At 49.9% G+C, this 20,663-nt stretch overlaps 1 protein-coding gene across 2 annotated transcripts in view; it reads right to left on the reverse strand.

Moving 5' to 3' along the window:
- Positions 1–18,277, reverse strand: part of ptprub (protein tyrosine phosphatase receptor type Ub) — a 100,895-nt gene extending 82,618 nt beyond the window's left edge. For both annotated transcript variants that reach the window (XM_029838485.1, XM_011605552.2), the window contains exon 1: positions 17,983–18,277. In XM_029838485.1, the coding sequence (XP_029694345.1) occupies positions 17,983–18,052 (70 nt within the window). In that variant the 5' untranslated portion in view covers positions 18,053–18,277. The remainder of the gene's footprint in view (positions 1–17,982) is intronic.
- Positions 18,278–20,663: the final 2,386 nt, after the last annotated feature.

The raw sequence follows: 20,663 nt of genomic DNA on the forward strand, positions 1-20,663 counted from the left end.
CAGCTCTGAGAATGATTAATACTTAATGCAGCGTTTAAGAGAATGATTTATGCCATCTGTTAGCGGATGACACGCCGCAGAAGTCGGGTTCGCCGCTCACACACACTTGTCAGCAAGGATTAGCCGAATGATACATAACTTAATCTCAAGAGCAGCGGGTCACCTCCAAAATTAGGCTGATTTTAGATCATGAACACAGGAGGCAGAAGTGGGTGTGAGGGGGATAATGGGTTGGATATGCACCACCTCCGTTTTTAAATAATTGGAGCCGGTCAGGAAGCCATCCATTTTTCTGCTCGCTGTACGGAGCTGGGGTGCTAACGAGGCCAAGCGCTGTCTGCATGTTCAGACTCCTCCTGTTGGACCCTCAGGTGGATCCCACGGGAAATAATGTCTGGATCGAACCGCAGAGCCCTAATCCCAATTCTAACCCACCTTTGCCACCCACCGTCTTTAATTAAAAGGTTCCGTCTCGACCCCAGTTCAGCCCCAATCTAAAGGTAGATTTCATAGAATTTCGATATATTCCCGACGCACTGGAACATTCCGTAGAAACATTTATGACAGGGATCATGTATTAGTAATACTGTTTACCAGTTTCACTTCTTCATGCCTGTTTTGGATTCCGGCGAATTGTTGGAGGCAGCTGAGACCCCGTCGAAGCAGCAGCGCCGTGTTTTAAGAACGGAGACAAAAATTCACGTCGATGTAAAGCTTTTTGCTTTTTCGTTATTATGAGGGAAAGAAAGAGTAAAAACGGACGTGAACTCGACACTTGGGTCACTCCAGCCTGCTGATCTTCGAGTGCGAGCGAATGAAAGCGTTAGCTCTCCAGTTAGCCCTCCAGTTAGCTCTCCAGTTAGCCCTCCAGTTAGCCCTCCAGTTAGCCCTCCACAACATTTACATATTCAGAGCCCGACAAGACAGTTTGTTATCCGTCACAGTTTGCTTCGTTAAAAATACTCTGCATCTAATCTGCATGAGAAAGTGTCCGCCGTTCGTCGGAGATTACCGCCTCCTCTGTGAGCCACGCGGCTAACGGATGACAAGGTGAGTACAAGGGTAATCAGTCCGGTCACCGCTTTCAATCCCTCCACTCTGCAAGGTTACGCGTCCCTTTTCGACGGCAACACTCGCAGCTGAGCTCGTCTCGATAATCAGCCGCTCCGAAACCTCCGTCCGGATTAACGTTAACGTTGCGCCTTCGTAGACGAAAGAGGAAAAACAGAAATATCAGCAATGTTTCGTAACCAAGATTTTAAAAAAAAAAAAAGGAAGAAAAAAATCCACTGCTGTATTTAAATAATGAGAAGTGTCCTTTGGTGCCGCTGCTCAGGCAGAACCCCGGAGGGACCGGCGGAGGGCTAACTCTTTACACTTGATAAAACTGCACAAAGATGCAGCAAAGCTCCCTTTTTATCCTTCAGACGCTGGTGGTTTGACAAAACTCGGAGAAATTTCCTTCAGACAAGAGAGAGAAAATATCAACGGAGCCTTTTAACAGGCCAAAAAGCAGCCTGTGCTCTAACGAGGACGCCATAGTTTACCCAGGTAATTTAGAAAGGCTTCAAACTGTTCCCCCATGAGCCGGAGTCTGTTAGCTAGAATATTGCTGCTCTCTAAATTTAAATGCACTGCAACTATTTATAAGCGTCAAAGCTTCATTTCCCTCACCCTATTTAACTTTGCTTCTGCGCCCTGTCAACAAACATTTGCAGCGATGGAAAAAGAAAAGCAAAAAAAAAAAGGTGCTAAAAGCTGTGAAAAGGGGTGGGGGGGCGCTGGAACGAAACGCGGGATTCATTTCACCCTGGCTGGGAAAATTCAAGTGATTGTAACCTTGAATGCAACGTTTTTCCAATCGTGAGCAAGTCGTGTTCCATTAGCCTGCAATCAAATTTTAGCTCTGAAGGAGCCGACGGAGGAGTCGGGGCTGATGTGAGCAGACAAAGTGTGAAAGCTGCGACTCCACCCTGTGTGGCACCCCCCCCCCCAAATCTATGATGGGTCTGAGGGGATCCGACTGGTGCGCGCTGATTGATTGATCTGGGGTGATAAATCAAAGAGCGGAGAGTCTTTTCAATCACAGCCAAAGTCTTTAAACATTAATAACAGCTAGCACCCCCCCCCCGGCAGTCTGGGCTCGCTACGAACCCGACCATTTGGCTGTCTGCTTGGAAAAGGCAGAAGTCTTCAAAAATGGAAATTTATGTACACCCATGTTACACTTTCTGCTCTTGATTGGTTTGTGTTCGGCCTCCTTCTCCCTCCCACCCAGAGATTATCAGAGACAATTAGCTTCTTTCCGAGCCCGCTCGCCAACAGAAACACAGGACTTGGTGGCGAGTCCGTCTGTGCCACTGCCTCCCCGTCTGCTACCTGAACGCAACACGGGCTTTCGTAGCTGCGCAGAATACCTGTTCTTCTCTGGCCCGGCCCGGATCAGAAGCAGAAGTTAGCGGTGATTCAGGCTCCACGCTAACACGCACATTTGCAGCATTACTTCAGACAAGGTCCGCGCATTAAGCTCGTTCTGAGCGAAGCATTTTTGCCCATTATCTTGACAGTAATATTCAACCACTCGGGGAAGATTATCTGGCCAAGTCGACCCCATGAGTGGGGCCCACCGGTTTAGAAAACGGCCAAAAATAGTCTGTAAAAGCTGCGCTGCCAAGGGGCTTATTTATTCTAATATGCCATCAGTGGTGGGGGTGAACCCCCGCCTCATAACTTGGGCAGTATGTTTTTGAGGAAGCCGCTCGCTGCTCTCCGTCTCCTGGTTGTGCAGCGCACTCGACAAATCAGAGCCCAATCAAACCCTTCGGCAGAGCCGCCCCACTCTGGCCCCCGAGGCTGTGCATCTGGGGCTGTTACTGCTCCTGATTGCATCACAGAGATGGAACAACCGGACCCGACAACTGGAGCCGACATTACTCCTCTGGGATTTTCAGTGTTTATGCTTCCAAGCAACTTTGTAGGGAGGGGGGGGGACTTTTTATTTATGGCATTACTTGGAACTACTGCATGGGTATTAGATCTATTAAACACAATAACTCCATTCTTGGCTTGCTTTTATTCAAAAATATGTCCTTCTAAGGTCTAATTTAACTCAGGAATGTGTCTAAGGGGCTTTCAAAACTTGTAGTTTTAAAAGTTTGCAGCAAATCTGGATCTGATTTTAGCGCTGTCATTGTTTAGCAAGAAAGCTACTGGCTCATTTCTGAGCTTGGGGCCTTTCCTGTCCCCTGTGGTGGGCTGGCACCTTGTCCAGCCTGTAGTCCAGCCAGTCGCCGCTGGGACAGACTCCAGCGCTCCCCTCCGTGACCCTGGATTGGGATAAACAGCAGTATCCAGGAAATGAATGAGCTGATGGAGCAATGCCAAAGTCAAGTGCGGTAGGCAGGTGCAGAAATGAAAAGCATGGCGGATTTAGCTCTCCAGCCTCTGGAGACGATGGTCTGCAGCTGACTGGGAGAGTGAAGGGTAGACAGTCGAAGGTGGACATCCTGAGTCACGCTGCTGACTTAAGAAACCACGGAATCGACAGTTCAGAGCTGAGAAAACTGTGCTCCAACAAGCCTAATTGGAAGTGAAACAAGTTGATCCAAAACATACAGACAGAATAACAATTCCTATATGAAAGAGTGACACCCCCGCTAATGAGGTCTGACAGTCCAAAAATAAATAAAGAGTTAAGCACCATTATTTGCATAAGCGAGCCATTACCATGAGGTCCTCGCTCCCCTCCGACTGCTGGAAAACGTCTGATTTGTCACATCATTTGCATAAAACAGATTCGCAGTTGTCACTGAGGCACTTTTCAGTTTGTTGCTCTAAACTGGGTCATCGTGTCTCCAGGCGCCACTGCAGGCGCAACCTCGGAGAGAGAGAGGCCAACGAGCAGCCGGCCGCCACTCTAACGTGTGGTCGGCGAGTCGACAGTGGCAGACGAGAGGCTGCATCGGCCGAACAGGTCGATGGGAGACAAACACGGGTCTAATGAACCGATGATGAACCCAGAGCGCTCCCTCTCGCGGGGGGGCAGGCCCGCCTCTGACAAATGTATTATTGACTCCATGAGCAGCCAGACCCCGAAATACACTCGGTACCTGCGGGGGGGGGGGTGTAGAAGACTGAGGGCTGAGGGGTTTCAGGTCTCTGTAGCAGCTTAAAGTATCGATCCCAGCCTCCCGCGCGTAGCCGCCGGCTAATGACAGACAAGCTAATTGAGGCGCGGCGGCTGGAGCAACTAGCGGATCACTGGAACAATTGGACCAGGCGTGCTTCTGTATGAGGGGGGGCTCCCCGTAACCGAGGGAGGCAGCCAGTCGCCGCGCCGCAGAAGAACAAAATCAATGGCTACAACATGACACCACTGACCTGGCGGCTTTGAGCGGCGTTTCAAAAGCAGATTTTCACAATTCGCGCCATTAAATCTGCCGTTTGCTGGATTGGGGCAGATCCGGACTGGATCGCGGCCCGTCTCAATTAGGCTCATTCAATGATAACCGTGCATAAAGTCAAAGAAATTACAAATAATAGAGGAAAAAATGGCCAAAATAAATCTGCAAGGCCACAAACAGGATTATAAAGTGCATTAGCCCTGCTGATGTTTCTTCCTGAGGGTGTCGTCAGGACAGCATTAAACCAATTCCTCCCACACCGAATCATCAAAATAATTCAGTAATATTAACCGCTGTTACACAGCTGCACACTGAGAGTAATGGATGGATTAGATATGGAGCTGAGTCCAGCTGCAGTCTGAGAAATAATCAGAATAATGTAACAAAACGCCTCATTATAGGAAACAGAGCAGCATAAAATCTTCAAAAAAATCTTGCTAGTTTGAGCATTTTTGCCCGTATTTGTCTCCATCTCTGCGACTGGTGCTGCAGGTTTGAGGTGTGATTGTGATAAACGCCCCATTCGATGCTGACAGAGCATCTCCCCAGAGCTCCAGTCACGTGGGGGGGGGGGGGGGGGGGATCATTGTTTCTGCTGCCTTGAAATGACAAACAACGATAACCCCAAATCAAGGAAGGAAAAAAAATCCAGTTCGGCGCGATGACAGAACAGTAAATTTAGCCTCTCAGATAAGAGTGGGGGGCAAATAATTTCTCCTATCCCAGAGCAATTATGGAAGACAAGGAAGATCTGACGGTTCTGTGCAAAAGTTCAAACCTTTTCGGGCTTTTCATTACCTGGATTTAATTAGTCGCGGCTGCCTGATTAATGAATGTTTATGGAAGGTTGTTAAGCTCTTTGGGAACAGGTTTGGAAAAGTGCTCGCACTCGTCGTTGGGACAATATTTGCACGAGCGATCAGACCTGATACTTTGCGCTGACTGAACCTCTGTTTGGCAAAACATTAATTATGTAAACTCCACAAAAGCCCCCCCCCCCAACCTCTCATTCTCTCGCTGCACCCACCCTCAAATAACAAACACGCAGGACGCAGCCGGGCGGAACGCGTCTGGATACGCTGCCCGTCAATCTCGCGCCGATGCCGCGGCTCGGATCGTCGATTTTGGACCCCCCCCCCCAAAAAAAAGGGGCAGATCGAGAGCAGCAATTGTTCAAACGAAAGGGTTGAGATAGAGGGAGGGAAGAGGAAGTGCGAAAGGGAAAAGCTCAAGAAGAACTGGAAGGAAAACCCTGGTGCCCCGGGTCACCCGCGCCCGCTGAATTAAACACCCTCATGGTTGGCTGCTGGTCGTGGTTCTCGCCGCGAGAGCCGAGAACTCGTCTCCACTGTGGCCTAATGAAAAGTGAAGCATGCTCCACCCCTGGCGCTTCACGCCATGGGCGCCAAAGACGCGCACAAGTTCTTTCCCCTCTACCGAGAACATGCCAGAGCGCATCGGACAAGAAAAACGTGCAAAGAGGAAGCAGCGGTGTAAATAAGAGCCCCCCGAGAGCGCGTAGCCTGGGGGCACCGGGGAGCGAAACAGTGTCAAATGAATGAGTTCAATCACGCCATGAGTGGGGCCGAGGCGCCGAGGAGATGTGAAGGCATTAGCACCTCCCCGAACCTCCGGCTCTCTTTAACGTAAACCCGCCAAGAAGCGAGCGCTGAAAGGAGACAAAGTGGCGGCTGAAGTGGGAGTGTGGAACCTCCGGCGGACACTCCACCTGACCCTGCAGCAGACCCGCTGCGGAGAGACGGCGTTTCAGTCTGACGGCGGACGGGTGGCAGGGGAAAGGCAGCGCCCGCCGGAAACACCGACGACGGAGGCGAACGACCTCGATGACCTCACCACAGAGAGCTTTGATCCCCCCAAACCTTTGATCCTGCCATGCTGACACACTAGCTGGTTTTGACAGAGCGTGGCGCGCTAGCTTGAGGGCCCACAATTCACCTGAGCGGTGACCTGGTTTTCAGCTTCCCACCTGTTGCGCCCAATCAAACTTGGGGAGTTTAAACATCAACCCACAGCGCCGTTGCCACGGAGACGGACTCCACCAGGTTGTGAAGATGGGGCCAGCTTCAATAAAAATGAAAGCATGAGAAAGACTCGTTTATATTTACGCTCCCTTGGTGTGACATACGGGCGGTGTTGGGTGCTCAGGCGCGGTGTGATGACATCATCAAGGCGCACTTCACGTTTCATTCGAAGCGCTCCGATATTATGACCGATATGTTTATGTCTACCTCTGTGCAAATATAGATATGAGCCGGGGGGGGAAATACGTCATTGTTTTCTCTGAACGTGCGCTACATAATCAGCACATCCCATTAGTGACACAGCTCAAACAGCGCACGACGGCATTCCAGAGCGCGTGCTGCCTACAGGAGCCTGTTTGCTGGGCGGAGTTCCATTTTATCTGAGGCCCCAGCCTCACCTCAACCCCCCCAACCCAGACCTGTGACAGGAAGTCCTCCACCCTGTGTGTGTGTGTGTGTGTGTGTGTGTGTGTGTGTGTGTGTGTGTGTGCACGCACATGCAAAACAAATGTGAGCACAACAGCTGCTGAGAAAACAATGTACCACGATGTGCATTTAAGCGCACATAAAAGGGACGGTCCACCCAAAAAAGAGCCCGGTGGGTGCAGCAAACCCCTGCGGTGTCCTTAAACACTCGTTTGGGTCCAAACTGCAGCCCCTGAACCCTGTTTTTAGCATCGATCTCTGCTGTTCTCTTGCTAGCATCCGTCTAGCAACAGATTTTTTCTATAATTGTTCGCTGCCACACACCGTCTGATTACAACAGAGATGACTGGGAGGATGTGAGAGCGGCAATTTCCTTCCAAATTATAATCTGCAGTTCTAAACAAACATAAGTGCCCGCGTGCTCATTCTACCCCACGGTGCAGAAATCTGTTAGCGCTATCTTGGCTCAGCAGCTACCGCGGGGGGGGGGGGGACCGAGCGCTCTTCCCTCCATCATCACTTTCAGGAGCAGCGATGTTTTAAATCCAGACGTTGAAGTCGCCGTACTGCTCCCGAGCGACGGCTCGGCACGACCCGGTCCGGCCCCGTCGGCTCCGGCAGGGTGGCTGTCGGCACGCTTGGTGTCTGCAGCATTCCTCCCACCTGCATCCTTCAACCCCCCACCCTGACCAGGGTACATGACTGAAGAGCAGACAAGTGTGTGTGTGTGTGATTATAGGTTGTAAAAGAAGCCTAGGGGTCTGAGGGGGGGGATTGAAATATTTTATGTGTTTATACTTGCAGTGAGGCTTTGTCTGGGTACCATCATTGCACAGTGTGCACGTGTAGAATACTGAGTGTCGAACAAACACCAACATTCACGCAATCACACACAATCACGGGGAAAACTTGTTTTGTCTGTGCAGAGAGGAGTGATTGCAGGGTCACAGGCAAATCTATTCATGAAGGCGGCACAGATTTGGTGTTTAATCTAAAGCGCGCAGGCGTACGTGGAGCGCACGGACAGCTCTAATCTGACAGGCTGGAGGAAGGTAAATATGCCTGTTGGTTGATTATGTTTTAAAGTGTGAGGTTGTCTCAGTGATGTTTGAATGATGCCATCTTTTGTTCCTGAGGTGAAATGGTTGAGACAGAAGAGCAGAGGTGTGTGTGAGCGGGCACGCTCGGGCCTGCACATCAGGCAAAGTTCCTCTTTTGTTTTCAAGTGAAGCTGCTCGTTAACTCACAATGAGTCACTTTGTCAACCGCAGAGGAGTCAAATGTCGCCTGTGTCTCATTTGCTCCTCCTTCTAATCCCTTCCTTGCAACGTAAACAAACAATCACACACACACATGCACGATCGCATCATTTATCTCGAGAGAAAGTGATGCAGGTGTGACATTTGTACTTTGCACTGCTGTCACCACCTCCGCTCCCTTCGCATAATCAAGTTAATCAGTACAGCAGGAAATGGCTCATGAGTCTTTTTTTCCCACCACTCCAGGTTAGGGAATCATGTGGCTGTCTGTCAGGGGCTTTTTAAGCACCTCTGAACACACACGTCTTCTCACACACAAGTTTAATTATGCAGAACAGACACAAACACACCTTGCTCACCTTGCCTGGAATACTGAATTAAAGCACAATAGTTGCTGAGGGAACACAGACAGGGGGGATGATGGAGAGAAGGAAAAAGGAAATAAATGGAAACATTTCATTAAAATGTGCTTCCTCGTTGGGGCCGACGTGGTGGTCGCCACACAAGTTGTAGCCAACCGGCTAATAGCCCTTTAGTGTGAGAAAAGAGCTAGTTAGTGGTTGGCAAACCACTAAATAGAAGTGTTCTAAATACTCAAAGTTGCACTCTTCAGTTGGGTCTTTTAGCCAAGGAGGTGAGCCAACAACCTTCGACAGCCAATGAAACGGAACAGAAGGGCAGGAAGACCCAATCAGATCAGATCCTTGTTCAATGAATTCAATTACCCACATGTGGCATAATCGCAACCAGTCTATTTCAGTTCATTCACAGTAAATTATAAATTGTTAGCACAGCGATTAGTCTCCGATAAGTGGCGCACAATACATCAAAATGATTCAACTTGGCTAAAGAAGTGGAGCAGCAGACAGCAGCTGTGAAAAAGCAGATGCTTTCCATATTTGTCCTCCAGTAACACAGACTCAACATTTTCTGCAGCTGCCGCACATGAAAAATCCTTCAAGAAAAACAAGCAGATGGCGGCAGACTGCAGAGGGAACCGGCTCGGCGGTGAGCTGAACCTAAAGGAGTCAAACTGCTGGGCTAGAACCACCTTTAGACTTCAAAATCCGTCTGCCTGAGCGGTCCTCGCCTCTCCAACCCTGCTCCCCTGAACCGTCTGACCTCAGAGCCGCTAGAAGAGAACTGCTGTGTCATGGTTCTATACCTTTCATTAGGGATGCACTCTCAGCAGGCCTAGCTGAACATGGACCCGAGCGCGCCTGTCCCTCCCCTCCGGTCCACGCTGGCATGGACTCATGGATGATCACTGCATATTGTGTTTGGATGCAGCCGTCTGGACCGCTCGCACCTGCACAGCCTCAAGCATGTATCAGAAGGCAGAGTGCTAATGCTGCAGGTTCGGTCCGGGTCAGTTGATTTTGGAACGGTTTGCTTCAGCTAAATAAGCCGTGTGACATTATGGGCTGTGTCTAGCGCCTCTGCTGAGTGGCCCAGGAACATGCCGGGCCAGTAGGTGGCAGTGACGAGACAAAAATGCATTTTCATCCTGGGAATTTTACCGGGAGTCTCGCATCCACCGTTGTTGCTATGGTTCTTCTTCTACGCCTATATATACTGTAGTCCAGGACTACTCGCACAAATTCCCTGGCCTGCAGCTGTAGCGCGCATGCCCCCGAGTGACTGAGAAAGCCCCGCTATGGCTGCCGTAGCATCAAAACACTCAATTCTGAAGCCACTTCATTGGATACCCCTCCATGTTGGAAATACCCTACTGCTCAGTGGGGTTGCAGCCAATTCAAACAAGCTGGATCAGATGTACCTGGGCAAAAATTCTGACTGACCCTGAAAGGCAAACTCACACCTTCACAACAGCACCACTGAACTTTTCGCCCCCTTTTCCAATCTTCGATTTCAAAGTCTTGGAAAAGACTTTTGGGTTTCTATAGGGAGGGGGGGGGGGACAGAAAAACTGATCTTAAATCCATCAGGAGTTTGTGGCGCCACACAGGCTCACTGGACTGAAATAAACCCCCAGTTCCATAACCTAAACACTGAATGAACCCGTTCCCCCAGGAGAACGTGTGCCTAACCGAGCCAACAGGCAGCCAGTGAAGCGCGCGACCTTCTTCTAAGAGGTAAAACCCCAGTTAATTCATTTACCATCGGGGCCGTCTGGGCCCCTGGCGCATCTCCCCAAACCACAGCTGAATTCCAGCCACCAGCCCATCAGGACGGGCCCCTCGCTCCTCAGCTGTGAGGAACGTACAAGGCCGGTTATCTGGGAGCCGTTTTGTTTTTTCCAGGCAGCAGCAAACGGAGCTGAGCTTTCCAGACCAACACATTCCTGTCTGCCTTGTTCTGGCAGCAGTGCCTGAGACATGACTGGCGTTAGGCCCCCATGCTGCGCCTGTCTTCTGATGGGATTAGCTCTTAAAGACTGTGGAAAACAATCCGCTCTGAACAAGGTCAAAACAAAAAGGATGGCTGTGTCACAGCAGGCACGTTGCTTCAGAATTCAGAGCTGCCAGGAATATTCCTGAAAACACCTGCCTATAAGAGCCGGGGGGGGACGAGGGCCGTTCGATCGAACCTTCCTGGCCCGCGTAGACGCTCGATCCAGGCGCCGATTATTCACACCCGCCCGATTCCGCATCTTTCGGAAAGGTCGCCAAATGGCTTTGGACGCCGCTCAGATATTGGGTTACCTCTGCACGCAGACCCCGGTGAAGGGCATGACTAACAAGAACGTAGCCGTCTTCTTATTCGTCCTTTGGCGTGCCCAACATGCTCGATCCAATCAGGTTCTGCGTGAACATTTTCGGGGCAAAGCCATTCGAGGACTCCCGGGCATCGAGGCCCTAAGCGCCGCGTTACAGGCTCGTTCGGTCACTTTAACCAGAACATTAATTACACTCCGCAGCAGTAATGAAATGAAAACACGCGCGTCTGTTTGCGCGTGCGTTCAGAGCGCGACGGTGCACGCCTCCTCATTAAAAGGTGCTGGTGTAAGGCAAATACTTCTGAACAATGCTAAAATACCGCGGGGAGGTGTAATGCAAAACACAGCCATTTCCTAATTAGGGTGAGACAAATCGCAAGAAAGTTTGAATGCGTGCACGAGGAAGATAAAGCAGGAAGGTGGGGTGCACATACTGGGTAAACAAAGCTATCGGGAGAAAAGCCTATTAGCGCCGAGCGAGGGGATCCGAGCATCAACAGGGTTCCATTGTCGGTTGTCTTATTGTCACATGATACCACTGCTAAGCAGAGTAATACCCATATTAACCACCATTCTCCTAATGCCTTTTCTCCTGTCCCCTGTGATCAGCCATAATCCCGGCCTAAGCTGATTTTTAATTACCCTGCCTGTCCAGACACACAAAGGCCAGAGCCGACCTGTTCCGGGGTCCTGACACACAGTGTAGCCGCTCTCAAAACCTCTCAGTGGCTCCAGAGAAGCTTTCTATAGCGAAAACCCCCCCTCGCTCTGTGCAGCACAATGTATTTATCATCAAAAGAATATATCCTGACTCCTGAGCGCGCTATGCTAATGGTTTTTTTTTTTTTGTTTTTTTTTACATCAGCATTTCCTGAACCATGGGGGGATAATGCAAACAAAAGCTACATAATAATCCACATTGCGGTGATTTATGAAAGTTCACAATGGCCAACGGAGATTTAGCCGTTATTTACAGATTAACAGGGGCTATAAAAATGTGGACAAAACACACCTGCGCTTCCTGGATGTTAGAAAGAGGTCAAGTCAAACACACACACGGAAATTTATACACAAAATAAATTATTTTAAAATAAGCTTCTTTTTTTAATGAGACACTGGGGTCTCAGGACATTTCTGCATATTTCTGGACACACACACACACACACATACACACCAGTGCCACCACCACCACCCAGCCCTCAGTCCCGGATCACGCAGTCCTGCTTCTCAAAGGCTAATTTTAGCCACCAGCCTGGGAGCAAAAATGAGAGATTCCTCTCAGCAGTCAAAACTTTATTTGATGCAAACTCTCAAAGTCAACCACAAGACATTAGTTTGCATTTAAATCCGGATCATACATTATGTCATGTCAACAGCCTGAACTCAATCATAAAAGTAACAAATGAGAAAAGGTTTTGCAAAAACAAAGGTAATAAAAAAGTGACAATGGTGACTCTTATCTAGCAGTGCTGTTATCATTGCTACCATTAGCGCTGTAGTAGCACGGTGCAGCTAATGGTTTAGGCTAACAGCTATAAGCCCTTCAAAAAAGCTGTTAAAAAAATGCAAATCAGGTCTCGGCAGCCCTGACGGATCCCAGAGGACAGGCGACGGCTGGGAAAGGCTCCTGAAAGAGCATCCATCAAGACTTCCCCATTAAAATGGAAAAAGACAACCGTCTGTGCGGGGATATAAACTGTACATGAAAGTACGAGTGTTTGGGCGGGTTCGGGCGAGAGAGAGAGGATGAAAAAAGGCAGATTGATCTGATGATAAATAATTTCTTTGCCAGGATGCGTGTCTCATTAGTGTCCCTGATGGCTCATGCTGTCGACGTACGCAGTGTTTTCTCTTGCCCTCAGGCAATTACACAACCTTAATAAAACCAGCTGATTTTTCAGTGAATCGGCCGTTAATAGGTGACTCGGTCCAGCGTCCCCGCTACCCTGGCAGGAGAGGAATGACAAGGAAAAGAGAGAAAACCTCTCGGGCTGATGCTAAGGGTTCTGCCGGGCCCCTGCTGAAGGGCGTTGCAATGGAAGACAGCAGGTCAGGCGGGATCGAAAGGATGTTTCCGCGAGGAAAAAGGCAGCAAGATGGCTGCGACAGGCCGTCTTTGTGGAAAATCAATAAGACGGAGCTTTTGTTGTGTCTCTCAATTTGACGGTTGAATCGGAGCACGGTGTCAGAGTTCTGGAGGCGTCTTCATGGCCGGCTCAACCCAACAGGTGGTGGCAAACCGCTGTGCCATCGCGGAGCCGCATCCGCCGCTTCCATTTACATTTAGATGAGATACAGATTCAACGGCCTGCAGTGAGCAGAACAAGATGGTGATGAGAAAAATTACAAATGTTCCCCCCCCCCCTCCCTGTCTCGACACACGCCGGTGGGCTGCCGTGGATACTTCCTGCCAGGACGCCGTGATGAAACGGCGCGCAACGCTCACATGGCTGCCGTCCCGCTTTGGTTTTGCCTCTGAAATTTGCATTTCCTTCATTTCACGGTCTCTCCAGACGAGCCCCTTGAAAATCCCACCTGTCGTGGTCGTAAATCACGTGTTTGATTTGATTTTAGCAGTCGACCGGCGTGGGTCTGTCGGGAAGGACTGCGACACCGCCGTGACCTCCCCCATAAACCACCGGCGGCGGCGGCGGCCATCACGGCATTCCTTCCATTCTGGCATTCAGGCTTGGAAGACTGATGGGGAACGCGGCCTCGTGTGGGACTCGCTTTTGTTCGGGCTTAATGCTGCGAAGGCCTCAAATAAGATGCTCTTTTAAACTAGCGTGCCAGGCATTATCTTTGCTCCGTTAACCTTTAATGTTCTCCAATTTCCGCTCTCCTAATAAAGTTTATGTGCGAGAGATTTGCTCTAATGACTGTCAGATATATCAGGGCGGCGATGAGCATCTGGGTTCACCGGCGGGTCTCCGAGAGGATCTTTGTTCGCTCCGCACGGCCGGTGGAACCAGAAAGGCCGCTTCCCCTCACAGTGGAGGCATCCGGGCTCCACGGCAACGGCAAACCCGCATCCACAACACCACCAGGGAGACAGGAGCTCCTGAGAGATTGTTTAGACTTCCAGAGGAGCGATGGCGGCGGCTCAGATTTCAATGGAGACTTCACGTGTGGAGGAACACGGAGGGAGCTCAGGTCTGGACAGTGCAATCCTGACCTTTGACCCCAACGACCCCAGCATTTGTTACACACCGCATGCCCCAAAAAAGAGCACCAGGAGAAGCAGCCAACCACAAAAGAGGAAGGCAAACAACCCAAACACAGCCGGTAGGCTAAATATAAACTACACAGGGGGCCTTTTTCTCCCCCCGGGCGGGGGATAAAGGGTCCTGCAGACCCACTTTTTTCTGCAGTCTGGAGCTTACTACCTGGGGGGAGGAAAACACAGGCATTCAGAGGGCTGCAATTCACAGCGCTGCTTATTTCTTCAAGGGATAATTACACAGCCGTGCGCGCATGTCTTGCGCGCCATCGTACACAGGCTATAACCACCGTCCATCTGGGCTGAATGATAAAATTCCGCATCCATTGTTCAAGTGATACATATGCTTTTAAGTGATAATGGCAATAATAGTGCAGCCATTTGAAACCAGCACATCATCCCTGTCATACATTTGGGCTTATTATGGAAATGGGCCAGACTCTTTGGATTTCCACCTTTCTCGCTCTTTTGGTCTGCCGATATTCCGGCTCCGCTCGCTTAAATAATTCCTGCCTGACCACCTCGATCCCGCTCCCACATCACAGGCCACGGGCAGGACGTCGCTTTGATCAAATGTAAGTAAAATGGACTCGCCAGAGTTTGAAAGATCAATATAGCATTAATAACACCTGGCCGGGGAACCGGCGCACCGGCTCTCAGCAGGGAAAAAAGGCAGAGGCAGGAAGCCGGCCGTAAATCTCTTGGCATCTGTGCTGGAAGGTCTCCGAGTAACCCCGAGGAGCTCAGCTCCAGGTTCCTGCCAGTATCACCGCGGGTATAAATATTAAAACAGGCGCAGCTCTCGTATGACGCTCCGTTCTTTTGGAGCGTCGCCTTTTACAAAGAGGGGACGTTAGCCCGTGACCCTCCCAGGCCTGAGCGGTGACATCATCAAATGAGGAGGCGTGGGAACACTGAGGTAAAGACGGCAGAGAGGGAACCGACAAGAACAATCCCAGGGATCGCTCTCTTATCGGAGACGAAGAACAGCTCGCTCTCTCTCGCTCCGTCTCAGAAACGTGACTCCCATCCCGCACTTGACCTGAGCGCAGAACAAACAGTCCTCTAAACTAGGCCACGTCTCTCAAAGCGCCGAAACCAGACGGAGAAAATGGGAATCCAGTGTCGACTTCCAGGTGCTCGTCGGAGGACGATCGAGGGAAAATATCCCAGGTGAAGATCGAGGTTTCGATCGGCCACCTGCCGCCGCGGTGAAGGACACCGGCCGTGGCGCCCGCCATCACGGACGGTGGTGGATCCATTAGGTGGTTCTGATCCACCTTCTGTTATTGTGACATGAGCGAGCCAATCGGGCAGCACGGATCCAACACTGCAGCAGATGAGGGGCAGGAAGGGAGCGAGCGGAGGACTCCTCACACCAGCCGGGATAATCACCGTGAACGGTCAGCACGCACGAGTCCGCCGAGTCCTGCTGCACCCTCGGCCTAAAACAAAGCCCCGCCCCCCGCGCCGGCTATCAGCTCGGATCCCCCTGTGATTCCCAGCTTCTCCCTCTGAATACCCCCCACCCCCTTCCACTCCTACTCCGATCCGCCTCCCTCGTTTTCCATCTGTTCTCAGAATTCCAGCCTGTGATCCTGCAAAAAAGATGGAAACCATCTCGTCTCTAAAGGAAATGGGAGCTGGCGGAGTCCCCCCCCCCCCCCCCCCCCCCCCCCCCCGACCACAGATGGTGGCCCGGCTCCGGCAGAGAACACCTCCACTTTGTGGCTCCGCCGTGGCTCCGCTGTGACGTGGTGACACTTCCAGAACAGTAATTTTCCTTCCTCTAACATTTACCGGACTCATGCCTGCCTCTTTGTTTTGCACATTTAATTAGACGCCAATTACAGCGAGCATATCTAATGAACTCTCCGATGTGCTATAAACGGGATACACAGATGTGTAAAGTAGCGATAACGATCCTGGAATTTGCCCCACCATTAACGAAAAGGAGGGATGGAATGGATGGATAACAGAGCCGCTCAGATGTCTGCACCGGGTCCGACCAGCAGGGCGGCACTCAACGGTGGAGGTGAAAACTGCCGAAGTCTGGGAACTTTTCAGCCAAAACATATTAAGCAGATTATACGATCCGAATACTCTTCCAGCTGTAATCCCTCCATGCTAATAGGCGCTCCGCTCCGTGTGCTTCCCGGCACGTCTGCCGCCGGGCTTCGACGCAGGCAGGAGAACACGAAGCGCTCTTGAACAGCTGCTTTCAGCTCGCCGCGGCTGTAATCCCGTAGACGAGCGGGATATTCTCAGGTGAAGCAAGGACAATAAGGAATGAAGCAGGCCGGAATAATGGCATTTCCTTGACAGCATTTGCCGCTAATAGGTGGGACGGACGGCCCGACACGATCAACCAGTTCCTGTTAGTGACAAGGAACAAAGGACGTGGACCTTGGTGCTTCTCAACCTCCTCTTGTGAGGGGAGATATTTCTTTCTCTTATCAGCATCCCTCCGCCGACACGGGGGCGGCAGGGAGAGTCCATATTTCAGACGCTAATCGTTTCACGTCCTTTAAAGTAACAGCCGGGACCAACCAGAGCCAGGAGAGTTATGGGAAATATGGATTTGATGTGGCCATAAAGGCAAGAAATCCCCAGAGAGGCGGAGCTGTCATACTCCCAAGGTTGAGGTGTGGTCTGGGCCCCCAAGCCTCCGGAGCTCCTCCAGGCCGCACCGACGCTCCCCAGCAGATAGATGAAACTCCACTGAAGCCAAAGGAGAACCACAGATTTTGGGGGAAAGGTCGGCGTTCCGCGCAACTCCTTTAATTACCTGCGCGTGATTCCATCTTCAGACGTCCAAGCCCATTCCTTTAAAATGATCCGCTCCGCTCCACAGAACGAACCTCCGCCTCACACACTATGGGACTTTTTTTTCTTTTTTTTTTTGCTTTGTGTTCCCGGGTTATAAATACGAGCGTGACTCCGAATATTACACGCTTCTGTCATTTGTCAGGCAACGCCAGCACAAACACTGACAACATTTGTTTTACAGCAGGCACGCCACAAACAACGTGACACCCTGTTTATACAGAGTTAAAGCAGCCCCGCCGAGCAAATGGTAATATCACTGCCTTATTACCCCGGTGTGATGATGTATGGTGGTGTGTGCATGTGTGTGTGTGTGTGTGTGTGCGTGCGTGCAAGCGTGTGTGTGTGTGTGTGTGTGTCAAACAGGCCCAAAGCATATGAGCATCAATACAAACAGCCAGAATATACAAACACTAGCAGCACACCATATAATTACATGTTACATTTATTTTGACTCTCTCTCTGAATGTTTTCTGATAGATTTTTGTGATCATAATCGGGCAGCTGAAGAGAAGAAATGAAAGAAATCTGGTGCATTTGCAAGGACGCCTGTGTGGAAATTGCGTGATTTGGATCCAAAGCATCCGAACAACAGGTCTTTTAAATCAACTCTTTTTATGGAGCCTCTGTTCTAAAAGGGTGGAACAGGTCCAGGTCTCCGAAACCGGTTCGAGCTGACGGGAAGTGCTCAAATATTTATATTAGAAATTCAGCGGGCCGCAGGACGCAGTTTCTCTGTGAGGCAGCCGATGCGTAACTTTGGATGCCAATGTCAGACACCCTTTTTGGCCACCTGGAGCCATTAAAAACAGGAGCAGCGCAGCGCAGAGGAATGTCTGGTTTGGTGGGGGGGGGATTCGGACCGCTTCCCCCAGATTAATGCGTTCGTGTGTGACGTGATTATGGTCCAAATGGAAAGCGTGTGTTTACAAAGTTACACACCGTGGAATTCAACCTCCGATGCCCCCCTTTCCGAAAGTGAAGCAGTAAACGCAGTTTTTAAAAACGGGATCACAAAGTTGGCACCCTGACCAGACTCTGGCCGCTTTCTCCTTAAACATGCTTTCAATCCTCGGCTGAACTTCTGCGGCTGCGTCTGAGAGATGGAGCCGAAAATAGGTCTTACCTGTTGGCCCCTCGATGCCATCGGCGTAGATCTGAACAGTCAAAATCAAGAGAAACGCGCAGGTGTTCATCGTGTGGTTGTTTTAGTCCCCTTTCAACGTGCAGGAGTAACCATTTCATTCCGATAAGGTCCAGCGGTGCGCGGAGAGGAGCCGAGCCCGTCCGCCCCGCTCAGTTCTCACTGAGTGGAGTTTCAGAGACGCGCACGGAGACAGGGCACAGCTAGTTCTGCAAACTGACGTCAGGGTAAACAGTTCAGGCAACTGATTTCTTCCCCACTTTCGGTCCCAGCCGCCATTTCTGCGCAATGTGTGAGCAGGGCGCCTCCAAGTGGCCGAACGTCGCGTCGACGCAAAGGGAGTCCAACTTCGGACAGACCGGAAACAGACGGGTGGCGTTCTTGTGTGACCCTGTGCAAACTTTAGGTTGAGGGCCTGAGAGAAAGCTACCGGTCCCGGGAGGGACCGAGGAACTTTCCAGGTTGTATTCCTGCCTCACACCCTGTGATAGTCCCCAGCATCCCCGGTGCGCCTGATCAGAACGGATAAAAGAAGATTGTCCCTTTCATCATGGTCTTAATCCCTGATTATATAAATTGTTTTGATTTAATTAAAGAAAATGGCCCTTGGAGGTTTTAAACAGATAGGAATGGAGTTTATGCAGGGGGTGGGATATATCTTTATTTGTGGAATATGAGGATTATTCCTCATCCTCCATGATACATTTTAGGATTAAACTTGCATTTCATTAGAATGTGACATTTTATAGGATTTGAAAACATTTATAGTGTTCAAACACGACTATAAATATAAAGAGCTCATCTAAACGAGCCTAATAAAGGGGAAATATAAATAAATACAACGTTACTGTCGGTGATGAAAAGAAGAATCTGTGTTTTGTTCTGCTTCTGCGTCAACAGACGGCACAGCTAGTTCCAGAATGCTCACAATGAAAACAGCAAGAGCAAACAGTCGGCAACCAGGCTGCTCAAAGGATTCTGTCAGTAAAGTAAAGTGCTTCTTTTACTGGGTTATTTTGCATTTTAAAATAAATGGCCTCAAGTCAAAACAGCGCTACCGCACTGAAAGGAATATATATATGAAAGTTTGCAGTGCTTCTGACTGAGTTCGCATCATCTTAACGTAACATAAACTCGGAGATTCATTCTGAAGATGAAGCATCTTGCACAAGTGCTGATGCTGCAGCTCCGCTGCTGCATGATCCACGCTGTGTCAAAACACAGTCAGGCCTGAAACACTTCGCAGCGGCTCCAGGAATCCAAATTAGCTCTGGATGCCATTATGCGGGCTATTCATCTTTCATTTTGTTGTGGGTGTGAACATTAGAGGTATGGATTAAATTAAAGGGGGGCAGTATGCATATGAACCCTCCAACACGAGTGCAGCCTGTAGACTTGTTTGCTCCTGGATGACAGATGAACGATGGATCACCCAGCAAATGACTTCATTTAACCAAAGGAGGTCGACATATGTCGAGCTAACACCTGTAATTACACCTGCGTGATGCATGATGGCCATTTTGTGCCCCGCTGTACCACAGAAGAGCTATTTACCCCATTCAAAATAGGATTTTTGGCCCTGAAACTGTTTACGGGAGAGTTCAATTTGCTGTAAACCGAGCAGGGTGTTGCACGGAAGTGTGGGAGCCACATTGGCCAGGATGGCAACAGCTGTGCTTCGATGGAAGTGGGTCCATCCACTGTCACTCATCAGCCATGAAAAACCACTATGTCTGCAGCAGTAGGGGTTTTGCATAAATTTAAACATTCTGGTTTTCAGGGGTGTCTCCTTCCACTGTTCGCCCAACAAATGAATGGAGGTCACACAACCAGCTGTTTTAAAAAATCTGAAAACGAACGTGAACCAAAGAAAAGAAAGAAAAAGCTGTTTGGAAGAACGTTTAAACGCGTGGTTTGCCCTCTACTGGACACCGGTGGTGTTACACCACATCTGACTACAAATTGACTCAAGGGATTATTGATTAAAAACAACATTCAGCAAATAAAGACCTGGCCTAAAGCTGCATCTCTGCATCCTCACTCCATCTCTTCACTGACTTTTGAGCTTATATAGGTTCTCCAAACCTTTAAATCTGTCTCCAAACTGCTCCACAGACTGTGGGTCGTCTCTGTGGGCTGACAGAATTCTACAATATATCCTGAAGCTAGCAGTCCTTTGTCGGTTTGTGTTTCTGCTCTTGACAGATCATGATGTGCAGCGTACACGGGTCTTTTTCTTCTTCTTTCGGCTTTTCCCTTCAGGGGTTGCCACGGTGAATCTTTTACCTCCACCTCACCTTATCTTCAGCATCCTCTTCTCTCACACCGACTACCTTCATGTCCTCTTTCACTCCATCCATAAACCTCCTCTTTGGTCTTCCTCTAGGCCTCCTGCCTGGCATCCTTCCACCAATATATTCACCATCTGTCCCCTGGGCATGTCTGAACCACCTCAGGCTGGTCTCTCAGACTTTATCTCCAAAGCCTCTCATGTGCTGTCCCTCTGATGTACCTTCATTCCTCTCCTTTCCAACCCTCCACCCCTCCAGCTTGTCCTCCACCTGTTCTCTGTTCTCAACACAGATCACAATGTCATCTGCAAACATCATAGTCAATGGAGATTCCTGTCTAACCTCATCTGTCAGCCTGTCCATCACCATAAC

This window comes from Takifugu rubripes, chromosome 7 (genome assembly GCF_901000725.2).
Source record: "Takifugu rubripes chromosome 7, fTakRub1.2, whole genome shotgun sequence".
Classification (NCBI taxonomy): domain Eukaryota; kingdom Metazoa; phylum Chordata; class Actinopteri; order Tetraodontiformes; family Tetraodontidae; genus Takifugu; species Takifugu rubripes.